This window comes from Elgaria multicarinata, chromosome 8, assembly GCF_023053635.1.
Source record: "Elgaria multicarinata webbii isolate HBS135686 ecotype San Diego chromosome 8, rElgMul1.1.pri, whole genome shotgun sequence".
Taxonomy (NCBI): Eukaryota; Metazoa; Chordata; class Lepidosauria; order Squamata; family Anguidae; genus Elgaria; species Elgaria multicarinata.
The window spans coordinates 89898269-89911234 of NC_086178.1; the positions used below are offsets into that span (position 1 = coordinate 89898269).

At 44.5% G+C, this 12966-nt stretch overlaps 1 protein-coding gene across 1 annotated transcript in view; it reads right to left on the reverse strand.

The window, feature by feature from the left end:
• Positions 1 to 6951, reverse strand: part of MCU (mitochondrial calcium uniporter) — a 112406-nt gene extending 105455 nt beyond the window's left edge. The window contains exon 1 of the mRNA XM_063132982.1: positions 6781 to 6951. Coding sequence (XP_062989052.1) covers positions 6781 to 6924 — 144 coding nt within the window. The 5' untranslated portion in view covers positions 6925 to 6951. The remainder of the gene's footprint in view (positions 1 to 6780) is intronic.
• Between the last annotated feature and the right edge of the window lie 6015 nt (positions 6952 to 12966).

Here is a 12966-nt window from a genome sequence, read left to right on the forward strand (position 1 = left end):
GCACAGGAGTCATATGTGCACAGTAGAAAGCTCCACTAAACAATGGCGCCCTGATCAGACAACACGCTAAGCCATGGTTAGGCTGCTAATCCTTTTAAAGCAAATAGTTTGTGAGTGTGTTTAAACTGTGATTATGTAACCACCATGGTTAGGAAAGGTTCACACAACACTCTAAGTCATGGTTCACATGACACACTAAGCCATAATGTTTAGCTCAAAATGCTTAACAACTGTGGGTTAGCGTGTCATCTGAACAGGGTCAATCTAACCTCCAAATTCTGTGCTAGCTGCAGCTCCCAAACCAAACTCAAGAGCAGCGTCACATAAAGCACCTTATAATAGTCTCATCTTGATGTTACCAATGCACACATCACTGTGCATATATATTCATAGCTGTCACACCAGCCAAATCTGGTAATAGGCACTCTTTGCCACCAAGGCCACTTGAGCACCTCTGGACTATGTACCTATCCCTGTAGGACAAGCAAATTACTCAACTTCCAGACCTGGGTACCAGCCATCCACAAAGCTTCTGTCTCAGAAGGATTTAATTTCTGTCAATTGGCCTCTATGAAGCCTGTGGCATCCCACAGCACAATTGCCAAGGGTCAAGACACAATCCCCCTGTGCCACTCTCTGGAACCAACCCTGCAAATAGGAGCAAATTCACTGCAATATGGTGGCCCCTACTCCAACCTCACAAAGCTAATCCAAGAGGATGCCATGGTCAACAGCAGCCTTCCTCAATCTGGTCCCTTCTAGATGTTTCGGGCTACAACTCCCATACGTTGGCTTGGAAGTATGGGAGTTGCAGTCCAACACATCTGGAGAGCACCAGGTTGAAGAACGCTGGCCAATGGGGTCAAACACCACTGTGAGATGAAGGAGAAGCAGCAACAGGATCAGACTTCCCCTGTCCCTCTTCTGATAAAGGGCTACCAAGCCGAAACCCATCCTGGAACGAAGCCTGAACCCAGACTGGAATGGGTCCAAATACTCCAAATGCATCAGCAGCTGTGCTGTCAGCACCCTCTCAAGCACCTTGCTCAAAAAAGGGGAGATTCATAACCAAGCGGTAGTTGTCACAAACCTCTGGGTCAAGGGAGGTTTTGTTTGTTTTTAGGAGTTGCTGCACAATTTCCTCATTTAAATGCAACTGGCATCACTCCCTCACATAAAGACACATTAACCACTCCATGGACCCATCTAGCCAAGGCTAGTCCTACTGAGCTAAGACAAGAAGGGGGGATTCTACATGCCGTACTGAGGGCGCTTCCATGCGCCCCCAGTGCGGCCCCAAAGCGATCGTGTAACTTGCCTGGAGAAGCGACGAGGAAGAGGCGTCCTTGCCGCCGCCACCCACCTACCTCCGACCCGGCTGGGTCGGAGAGCTCGGCGGAAGAAGGCGGGGTGGAGAGCTTCTTCCGCCAAGCTCTCCATCCCGGCTGGCGAGGAAGTAGGTGGGTGGCGGCGGCGGCAAGGACGCCTCTTCCTCGTCGCTTCTCCAGGCAAGTTACACGATCGCTTTGGGGCCACACTGGGGGCGCATGGAAGCGCCCTCAGTACGGCGTGTAGAATCCCCCAAGGCAAGGACCAAGAGGGTATGCAATTGGCCAAATTGCTTCAAATGTCTCGGACACATCCTCAGGCCACATCAATTAAAATCAATCACACAAAAACGGTTAAGATCAGACACCTCCTCTGGATGTGTTTCAACCTTGTGTATGTTTATCATTAATAGCATACATGCTTCCCTGCAAAGTTCATAAAAACATTACCTACATAGGAAAACCTCCACATATACAGCCAAAAGTTCATAGTTCACTTGAAAACCAATAGTTACACATACCAGCCCAGTGAAAGAACTCATTTAAAATTCACACAGGCAGACAGCACAGTCCATCTCAGAATGTGCCCGTTTTTCTTATGGAACTGTTTGGTACATATTTAACTATTTCTATAAAAAGTTAAAAGAGAAGTGCTTCTTGCATCAAGATCTTCCTTCATATGTAAAGCTTATATGGAAAAAAATGGCACTACATGCCCACCTGAAAGTTGAACCAAATCTTTAAGTGGTCCTCATTATGACTGTGCTCAAAGTTTTAGTCACGATATATCTCATTGGTATGGTCTGAAGGTACATGATACACAGCCAACTTTCTGAAGCTAAGCAGTTACAGATATAGTCAATGCCTGAATGGGGGATGGCCAGAGAACATCCCCTCTTTATTTATAACTCCGTATTTATAACTGAGTTACGTAATAAATACAAATACAGTGACATAAAAAGTGTTCAATCCAAAAGATACATTAAAGCAGGAGTGGGCAACTAGTGGAACCAAGATGTTTCGGCCTACGGTTCCCATCATCCCTCACCTTTGGCTATGCTGGATAGGGCTGATGGGAGTTATAGGTCAAAACATCAGGAGGGCCACATTTCCCAGCTCTACCTTAGAGCAATACCTTTATTTAGGCTAATTAAACATAAAATAGTAAGCAATCTTGCTCACTATTTTGAGACGTTTTAGTTGATTCTAATAATTATCCTACTGTGACTTCTGGATTATTTCTAATGGACCAATACAACTACCTATATCTGGGCCGGATCTACACTACTGCTTTAAAGCGCTTTATAACAGTTTCGACAACTGTATATGGAATATGTCCAGGGCCCCAACAGTTGTCAAAACTGTTACAAAGCACTTTAAAGCGCTTTAAAGCAGTAGTGTAGATCCTGCCCCGGTGTACAAAAATATTGCTAAGCGCTCTTTAATTCATCCACTAGGAGGCAACATTTTCCTAGTAAATTGGAACTCTTGATAAACATCTGTTGAGAGTTAACAATGTGTTAACACTTGTAGGGCAAGTCTACAGGGCAACTTCACCCTAGTCTCAATTTTGTACGATGCCAGGAAAATAGAAAAGTCCACCTCACACACAAACAAAAAGATAGCATGGGAGAACTCTACATTGCTACCATTCTTTGCCTGGCATTGCTTAAAGTAGCCCTGTGATGGTGGTAGACCATCCTTCACAAACCTGATGCTATCCAGATGTTTTGGCTTTCAACTCCCATCCATTCCAGCTAGTATAGCCAAGGGTCATAAACTCTGAAAGATGTAGTTCAAAACATCTGAAGAGTACCAGATTGGGGAAGACTGTAGTAGTTGAATGCAAAACAACACATTGAGGGCCAACATGAGGATTGTGTGGCTTACAGAACTCTGAGGTACTGAAATAATAAATCAAGTTCTCAAGAAGGGACTCATACAGGTGTTCACTCAAAGTTGTTACAGTAACTATTTTCCTTAACCAAATGGAGGTTTATCTTATGAAAAGTAGGTTTATCTTAAACAGTACAAACAACACACAAATGAAGGGATGGATCCAAAGTAGGGACATGCATTCACAGGAGAAAACTGCATGTCCTGAGTTTTTATTGCTGTTCCTTGGAAAACAGAACTAATAATAAAGCTCATTGGCGTCACTGTTCTCCCTTCATCTCAGTATCAATAACAAACGTAGCAGCCATAAACTAATTGCACAAAGTGGCAACTCAACGCATTCACTAGGCCAAATGCCCTATAAACCAATGCAAAAGCAAGTTTTTTTGAGCAGCCTTCCCCAACTGGTGCCCTCCAAATGTACTGGACTACAACTCCCATCATCCTCAAACATGGCCAATGGTGATGGGGGACCTAATCCAAGCTATCTGGAGGTCACCAGGTTGGGGCAGGCTGTGTACAAACATGACAGAGCCAGCTATCTCTGACTTCCTCCACCTTATTAAATGCCTGTAAACTTCCAGGGCAACTGGAGGGAGCTGTTCCACATGGCAAGATGCAGTAATGATTCATGAACTATCTGCCAAACACAGGTCAACCAACTTTGGCATGAGTTTCTATCACAAACTAGAATAGCTGAATTGCCCAAGACTATCTTGATCTCATACAAATCACCAGAACAATGCAGAGTGCCATCTACTGCATGCATAGGATGACTGCTCAGTGATACCCAGTATAACCTTGAAACAAAATGAACACAACATTCAACTGATTAAAGAAAGAAAAAACCCACGATGAAGAGCTTACTCCTGATAATGATTGATTCTGGCAGGTAAATAACAAAATAATTTGACAAGAAGAGTATCAAAATAAGCAATCTTGTTTTATACCTATGTTCCCATTTTTATTGTTATACTAGGAGTAAATAACACTTTCATACAGTCATGCTCATCAAAAGCAATTTTATTTCTCAGCAACAGTGCCCAGTAACAAAGCTGATCCAGTGGCTGGCTGTGATCAGTTTCATATTAATACATCAAAAAATACCTTCCTTCAATTTCAGACATACATTCTTTGACAACACAGTAACTATTAAGTCTACTTTTCCAAAATGTCTAATTCTGTTATCGTTCACTTCATTCTAGAACTACTTTTTAGCAAATGCATACCTCATTCAAATCCTACATGAGATGAGACTGCCAAATATTGGCTTTGTTATAATGACTACCTCCTTGTCCCTGTGCACTTCTATAAAAGTTGCTTTCCTTGAGCCCAATGTGTCAAAATTGTAGGTTACAAATTTATTTATTTAATTTATATCCCGACTTTTTTCCTCCAAGGAACCCAAGTTGGTGTACATAATCCCTTCTCCTCTCCATGTTATCCTCACAACAACAATCCTGTGAGGTAGGTTGGGCTGAGAGTCTGTGACTGGTCCAAAGTCACCCAGTGGGTGTCCATGGCCGAGTGGGGACTAGAACCCGGATCTCCTGACTCCCAGTCCAACACCTTAACCACTACACCACACTTAGGAAGCAGAAATGTTTTTTTGACATCTAAACCTTTTCTGCCTCCTAATTTCTACTTGACATCTTGGTGAAATGTGAGCCAGATTTTTTTGAAGATGAAAATTAGAAGGACCACTCAATATGAACAGGTTTTCCTTACATCCCAATTTACAACGTAATGCCTTGTTGAAACTTTCATTTCTGCATAGTAGCTTTACAAACAATTTCACTTGAAAAGCATCTCTTGGAACAAAGCTGTGGGGAAAAAACCTGTGGGGGAAAAACCCACAGGTATTACAGTAGAATACATCAAACTTATTCTGGCATGTATGGTTATAGGTTATGTTCCTGCACTAGAAGTTAAAACCAATACAAAGTGCTTTTAAAATTGGCAGAATAAAACATTATTGATTACAGGTTTAGCAGAATGCTGAACCAACCATGGGCCTTCTTCTCTCCTTCTATCTAAATTATTACTACTACCTACCTTCAGTTCCACAACACTGAATGGCCTTTTTTAAAAAAAAAAACCTACAGAAAGACAGCAAGGAATTTGGAGCAGACTGCAGAGAATCTTTTAAAGAGGTTGGATACATGCAGCTGCTCTGACATTAACAATACGTAAAAGGCTAGATTTCCCCAGAATCGTTGAAATATGATGCACACTTTACTATATACCCAACGTTTAATTAAATGCATCCCAAAAAATAAGTAAGTAGAGTTTAAGCAGGAAAGCATCAAATTCCTAATCCACAGCAGCAATGGCGAGTAGACAATGACCAGCAACAGGCATTACACACACACAAACAAAACTTAGTATTACTTCATCAGTTCCAGTTGTGAACTCTGCTATCACGTGCAGATTCCTTGCTGTCAGAAGTAGCAACTTTCAGATCACCTGGATTTCATTCACTCATTGTGGCACATCAAAGGACTTTTATTATTTTGGAACTTAAAACATTTCATGCAGAACACCAGCAAAGAGAAGCGCTGCACACAGATTTGCATTCAACGCAACCTCACTGCATTGATTCTATGTTCTCACAAATAACTTTCCCTAGAAACGGACGGGGGGGGGGGGGAGAAAGAGAGGGAGAGAACATACTTCTGACAACTGAGAGAAATCATTGGGTGGAATCCAGCCCCAATATGGAGCTAGGGAGGAGGGAAGGGGACCCGACCCCCCCCCCCCCGGTACTGTTTTTCCACTCCTGTTTCATTTCTAAATAATTTGGGAAACAGTGTGCGGTGGGTGGGTGGGGAGAGATTCAAGAAGAAAATAATAGAGCCGGCTCATTCCCCACCCTTCGCCCTTTTGCTCCTCGAATGAATGGAAATTAGGACGAAGCAGATATTCCACCCATCCAAAAATGCTTCTACCACCACCCACCCCGTCAGTCAAGTTCAGACGGGCCCACGCGAGGACGGCCGGCTGCTCTGCTGAGATAAAAAGGGGATGCAGCAACGGGGAGAGGAAAAGGCTCCTGGATCTCCAAGTCACTGCAGCAGCAGCAGCGGCGGCTCCCTCCTCCGCCTCTTTTCCCCGCACACCGCAGCGTGCAGCTCCTTTTCTTCCTTGCTCTCTCGCTCGCTCTCCGTGCCAGTCACCGCGCTACGCATCGATCTGCCCTGGGCACCGGCGTGGAGGAGCAAAGGGAGGGGAAGGAGCCCCAGCGACGAGGAGGAAGAGGGTCGCCCTTGTCCCGGGCGGTCCCTTCACTGGCGGGGCGGACCCTGGCCAAGGGCTGGGCTGGGCTGGGCTCCCTGCCTGAGGGAGGAGAGAACAAGGAGGCTCCGGCGGGCGGCACCGGGCACGTCCCGCGTCCACCAGGGGGGAAAAGAGAAGCCGCCGCTGAAGTGCCTCCACGCACGCCTCAGCGCGGCGGCTTAGCGCTCCTCCGCGGAAGGGCAGCAGCTCGCCACCCGCCCGAGCGCCCTCCGCCTCGCCAGCCCCTGCCCCAGCTCCGGCCTCCACCCCGGGGACTCACCGTCCGGTGCCGCTGCTGCTGACGGTGCCGCCCCAGCCCCGGGAAGCAGCCGGCGGCTGTCAGCGCCGCTCCTCCTCCTCCGACGCCGCCGGGAGTCCGGGAGAGGAGGAGGAGCAGCAGCGATCTGCCCGCGGTGGCCGCCATCTCTCAACTGGAAGTCGCCCCACTCTCCGGCAGGCAGCGCTGCGGGGTTGCTGGAAGGGGGCGGGGAGATCCCCGCGCGCGAACCAGCCAATCGCGCGGCCCTGCCTGCTCTGGGCGCGGGCGGCGAGTGTCAATCCCCGGCCCAGCCCGCCGCCGCCGGCGCCAATCGCCGGTGTGCAGCGATTAAAGGAGGCGGGACTAAACGTCTGCCATAGCAAGGGTGGGGGAAGAGGGAGCAGGAGTGGCTTTTTGAGCGGCGAGTGGAGTTCAGGTACGGAAGGGCGTGAGGAGACGAGCCAGAAGTAGGTTATCGTGGCTCAGCGTTGGACTGACGCGCAAGGCTGAATGGAAGCCTGGGCGACCCGCGTGGAACGAGTAGTCCTGTGCCCATTTCCCTGAACTCGGTGTGGGTTACTTTTGAGTAGGGTTGTCTGTCACCTAAGTAGTGCTTTGGGTTTTCTGTTCTCACCAATGCTGTTGGTCGTAAGATAAATGTCAAAATCCATATTCGGGCAATACTGTTAATAGGTTAACTCAAAGGTCACCAGAAATGAGGAAGTTCCCATGATCTGAAGATATTGATATTGATATAACACAAAAGCTTGGACATTTTGGGTGACATTTGAGTTGAGTTAATAAAAGTATCACCCTGATACCAATTTTCGGGTGTTTTCTGCTTTTAATTTCACAGTAGACTTCTAAGTCTACTCAAAAATAAATCCTTTTGTGTTCAATGCGGCTTTCTCCCAGATTAGTAGGTATATAGGATTGCAGCCTCAGTTTTAAAAAGAATGCAGACGGCTCTCTAGGCACTTGGTATTATTTTTCTTTTCTTCCTTGCAGCAGAACATGCAAAATGCTATTATTTTCCTGGCTTAATTAGTTAGCACAGTAAAATCACACAGTATGCACCTGTCTCTACCACCCTGCTTTTTAAAAAAAGAAACTAGAGTTAGTATCCGCAATTGGGGGGGGGGGGGATCCAGGCCCTTAAAGTATAATGGTTTTTGCATAAAGGCTTGCTAGCAGTTGATAGTGAGAGGAATGGAAATGGGGTTATTCTGCCCCATTCCCCACAGTGGCCCTCCCATGGAACAAGTTGCTGACCAGGATGTTGGACAGCCTCTGATGATTATATCTATGGAGCATTGCAGAATGGGTTATATACGCTGCAAAATTAAGAAAGAGAGATCAACCCAAGCAACTCAGAGTGCAATCCTGTGCATGTTTTGACAGGGCGGAAAAGCCCTACAGCCACCAGCATTCCCCAAACGGTTGGAAGTTGTAGGACTTTTTTCTGTATAAACATGCACAGGATTACACCCTTAGCCTTCAGAACCTGGCACAGTAGATTTGTTGAACTTCGCATTGGGAGCTGAATCCTAAACCGACAGTGCAAGGCTATGTAGGTCTACTCAATCCTAAACCGACAGTGCAAGTCTATGTAGGTCTACTTAAAAGTTACTCCTACTGAGTTCAATGGGGCTTATTCCAAGGTAATAGCAGCCAAAGACATTTTGCTGTGGCCACAGTGGATTTGCATTTTAAAAGGTTTATATTAACTGCTGACGCAAGATTGTTTTGGAAGATAGAAGGAAGTGGATAGACCTGGACCTTAGTCCAATTATAGGTTCACTGAACAGCCCTGCACAAACCCTTGCCTTTGAGCTTGCTTTGCTGAATCTGTCATAGGGCAACTATAATAATGACTTAGCAAGGTTTATTGTTGTTAAGTGTTAATGGCATAAGGAAATGTTGCTATCTGCCCTAAGCCTTTAACATAATGCAGATCTAAACATTGCATAATATATTGATTTAGAATGCCTCCAGCAATATTCCTCTAAGTCTAGGGAAATCACCTAGATATTCCCATTTTATTTTGAACTCCCTTCTTGCTGGGCATTTATTTGTTTCAACATATATCCTACAATACATTTTTCAAAGCCTCCCACTTACCTGGAGTAAACCCTGTTGAACTCAATGGGTTTTTTTTCTGAGTAGGCAGGTATACGATTGTGTGATTAAATAACAAAATCCAATCAAAACAATACAAGAACATCAATTACATTGATTTACACCATGTAAATAATAATTACCTATCCATTACAGCAATGGCTTCCAATAAAGTATTGCAACTCTGGAATAAATTTAACTTTCACTGGAACAATCTGGTCTTAACTAAACTAAATATCAGAACTGTGTGGTTCTGCCAAGCCTCTCCAGGGATGGAGTTTCATAAAAAGAGTGCCAGCACTGTCCCTTATACCCAGGGATCAGCAATATTTGAGATTCTTCGAAACTCCACTTTGAAGCTCGGATTGCCTCTCCCCTGTTCTCAATGGCAAGCTGTTTTCCTTTTTGTTCAAATGGAAAAAGTATGCATTTTGGTATGCATTTTTTGAAAGTGTGCACCCAAATGCATACTTTATCCCCATACCTTAAAGCATGAAAAAATTGTATTTTTTAAAACATTGCACATTTTTTGAAACAAAGGAGTTTGGGAACATGCAAGCTTTCCCCAGAAAGCTTGTGTCCGTAATTGCATTCAGAGGTGTGAACAGGGCAAATTTGAGTCATGCCTAGGGAGGTTTATACAGGGGTAGCATAGTGATAAAGCACAGGTAGATTGTCCCATGTCACACCTTTCCAGTCACCAGCTAAAAGGCTCTCAAGTAGTAGTTGATCCACCTGAGACCTTAGAGCAGTGGTGGGCAACTTGTGGCCCTCCAGATGTTTTGGCCTACAAATCCCATCAGCCCTAGCCAGCATAACCAATGGTAAGGGATGATGAGAGTTGTAAGCCAAAATACGTGGAGGGCATTGTGTTGCCCACCCCACATTGGAGAGCTACTCCCAGTCAGAGTAGTGTTCTGACACATAGCAGGAAGTTGCTTACGTTCATACAGGAGGAGACAAGACGTTTCAGGCCTTAAATGGCAAAAGCAGTACTTTGAATTGCTGCTGGGAAATAATTGGGATCCAATGTAGATCTTTTAGCACAGGGGGTTATTTATTTATTTAATTAATTTATATACTGCCCCATAGCCGAAGCTCTCTGGGCGGTTTACAAAAGTACAAATAATATTCTCGACTAAAAGGAGATGCGGGTAAGAAATACATTTATTATTATTATTATTATTATTATTATTATTATTATTATTATTATTATAAAATATAAATGTTCACCCCTTCTCTTTGCCAAATATGAGTGTTCCTGCTTGGAGACCATTTAATTTGAAATATAGTTCTCCCCCTCCTATTTCACTTTTATTCAACTTCAACTACATAATGACTTTGCCTCTCTTCAAAGTCACAAATGACTCAGAAAAATTGGGGTCTGAAAGTTGCCTTCCACCGTCATCCAAAAGCACGTGCCTTCTACTCTCCAACCCAAAAGGTTATGTATTCCCTGTCAGCAGTTCCCACCACCAGGCAGCCGAGTGGTTGAAAGAAAGCTGAGTGGTTAAAAGAAAGTTCCCTATTCCTAATGGAACCAGCATTTAATTTTAATTGTTTTAATTGTAAGTTGCCCTGGGGGCCCTATCTGCACTGAAAGGCGACTCATAAATTTATACATAAATACATACAATTTAAATTCTTAGAGTAATCGGAGTGTGTCCTAACTTAATAATGGAGGCACTTTCTGTAGCATTTGGGAAGTTCTTGCCTCTCCCTGAAAATGAGACATTTGAGAGCTTTGTACTTCTGAAGCCCTTTTCTCCAGATGGTTGGGGAGTTGGGGGCAGGATAGGGATGTCGAACCTCAAGCCTGTGGGCCAGATCTGCCCCAACTGGGGTCCTAATCCAATCCTGTGTGGTTCCTCAGGGGTCCATGCTCCCTTCCCCCACAAACTGCTGGCCATTTGGTGCTTTCCCAGCGTTCACATATTCTTTCCCCCCAATCTAAAAGGTTGAAATACCTCTCCTAAAGCTTAGTTATTGCAGTAAGAGTACTTAGCTGAAATATGTTGGTATTTTTGGTATTTTGCTGCCCCCTTTGCCCTACCCAGCCCTGGAATGGAGTCCCAAAGACTTCTCTGAAATGTAATTGGGCCCTTGGGCAGAAAATGGTTCAACAACCCTGGAGTAGGGTTTCCCATCACAAAGGGTGTATTTCAGAGACTGCTGCCTCCTAGTCATGATATGTCTACTGCCAATTAGAATGGAGCCAGGAAAGTGTTTCTCAAACAGGTTTTTAACTCTGTCCGCTTTGAAATTTATTCTAGCCCTCTCTTACACACACACACACACACACACACACACACAGACACCACCACCACCACCATCATCAAAGCCTACAAAGATTTTTGCAGATAATAATAATAATAATAATAATAATAATAATAATAATAATAATTTTATTTCTTACCTGCCTCTCCATTTGGATCAAGGCGGGGAATAACAATAAGTATAAAATATGTAAAATTGAATTAAAAACATAGTATACATTATTAAAACACCCTAAAAGTTGTATGTATATACCCACCTGCTACTGCATGTGAAGATTTGTAGATTGGGATTCTAATCTGATTCCTATCAGTGGCAATGTAGGAAGATATCTAAAACCCTGTGCAGATAAATATAAGACTGAAGCAATATCTCTTTCCTATCCCCCTTCTTCCCAAATCACATTGGGCTGATGGGGCAGTGAGGGGTGTAGTCACTCCCACAAATCAAGGGTGGATCGTTGGGGGCGGAGCTTTTTGACAGGAATCCTGCAGTCCACCCAAATCTTGGCTTGTGGAGTGCTTCAGGACCATCTCTCCCCCTGGAGTCCCCACACCTTCAAAGGGAGCCTACCCCCCAGTTCAAGAACCATTGCATTGGGGAACTTAAGCTTTGCATCAGGGGAAAGCAAATCAGGGTTACTATTCAGGTGGGTTGCAAAGTCCCTGTTCCCTCTATACATTCCTTATGCCAATTCCTTCAATTGATTTCTGAGTGGTTCCCCCCCCCCCCCAGATTATGGTAGCAACCTGGATTTGCTTGTGCTTTAGAAACTTCTGCAAAAATCACTTGGCGGGACCAAGGATTACAATAAACACGGCTCTGTTAAAGAAGCACAGTTTTGTTTTGAGTCATTCCTGCTGCACTGCTGGACAGACATGCTGGAAGAGTACAGCCAATAATTTCTAAGTGCTGAGGAAAGAGATTAATGAACTGCACAGCGTTGGGTTGCAAAGATGGGGTCATTAGGGGAGTAAATGGAACAGGAAGAGTCAAAGAGGGAAAGATTGCAATAGTGAGAAGGTTTGCCCGCCTTGAACCTAGAATATGCTGAAATGAAACCTTTCACAAAGAGGAAGTTCAATCGAGCTTTTTTTTTGGGCCTTTTTACAGCCACAGAGCCACTTCTGCTGCCAAAAAAAGTCGGGGTAAATGCCTGACTTTTTTGGAGTGGATTTTCCAGGGTTTGCCCCTGGATGGCTTTGCATTTGCAACTGTGTCATCTGTCCGGAAATGCAAAGATGCGCATTTACAGCGGTGTAAACAGCCATATGGACAACCCCCAGGAAAATGTCACAATAGTGCCTGCACACAAGCTTCACTGGAATAATGCAAGCTTTACTGGGATATCAAGCACAATAGGGACTGACAGATAACTGCCCTTTATCAGAGGAATAAATACTGAGATGTTTTCCGGAACTTTGGCATTAGGTTGGAGTTGAGGCATTATCATAATGTCCCCATTATCATGTCACAACTGGTTACAGACACTGCAACAGTCTAGCCTCAATGCAAAAACACTGTCTGCCTAGCATTGGTGTCATGCTGTTGTGAAGGATGTGGACCACAAACCACAGTTGAAAACAGCAGAGTGAAGAGGCATTCACATATGGTGCTGGGATGGAATGAGAAGCTGTTGCAGCTCAAAGCAATGAAATTGCAATGCTCTGAACAGCTACCATGGAAGCACGACACTGCACATTAGCTATAAAGATACAAATCTGTATTATTGCATTACCTCTTGACTTTATTGTACCCTTTGACACATGACGTTAGGCATCTTGGTGTTAAATCAAGGAGCTCATAGGCCAGTGA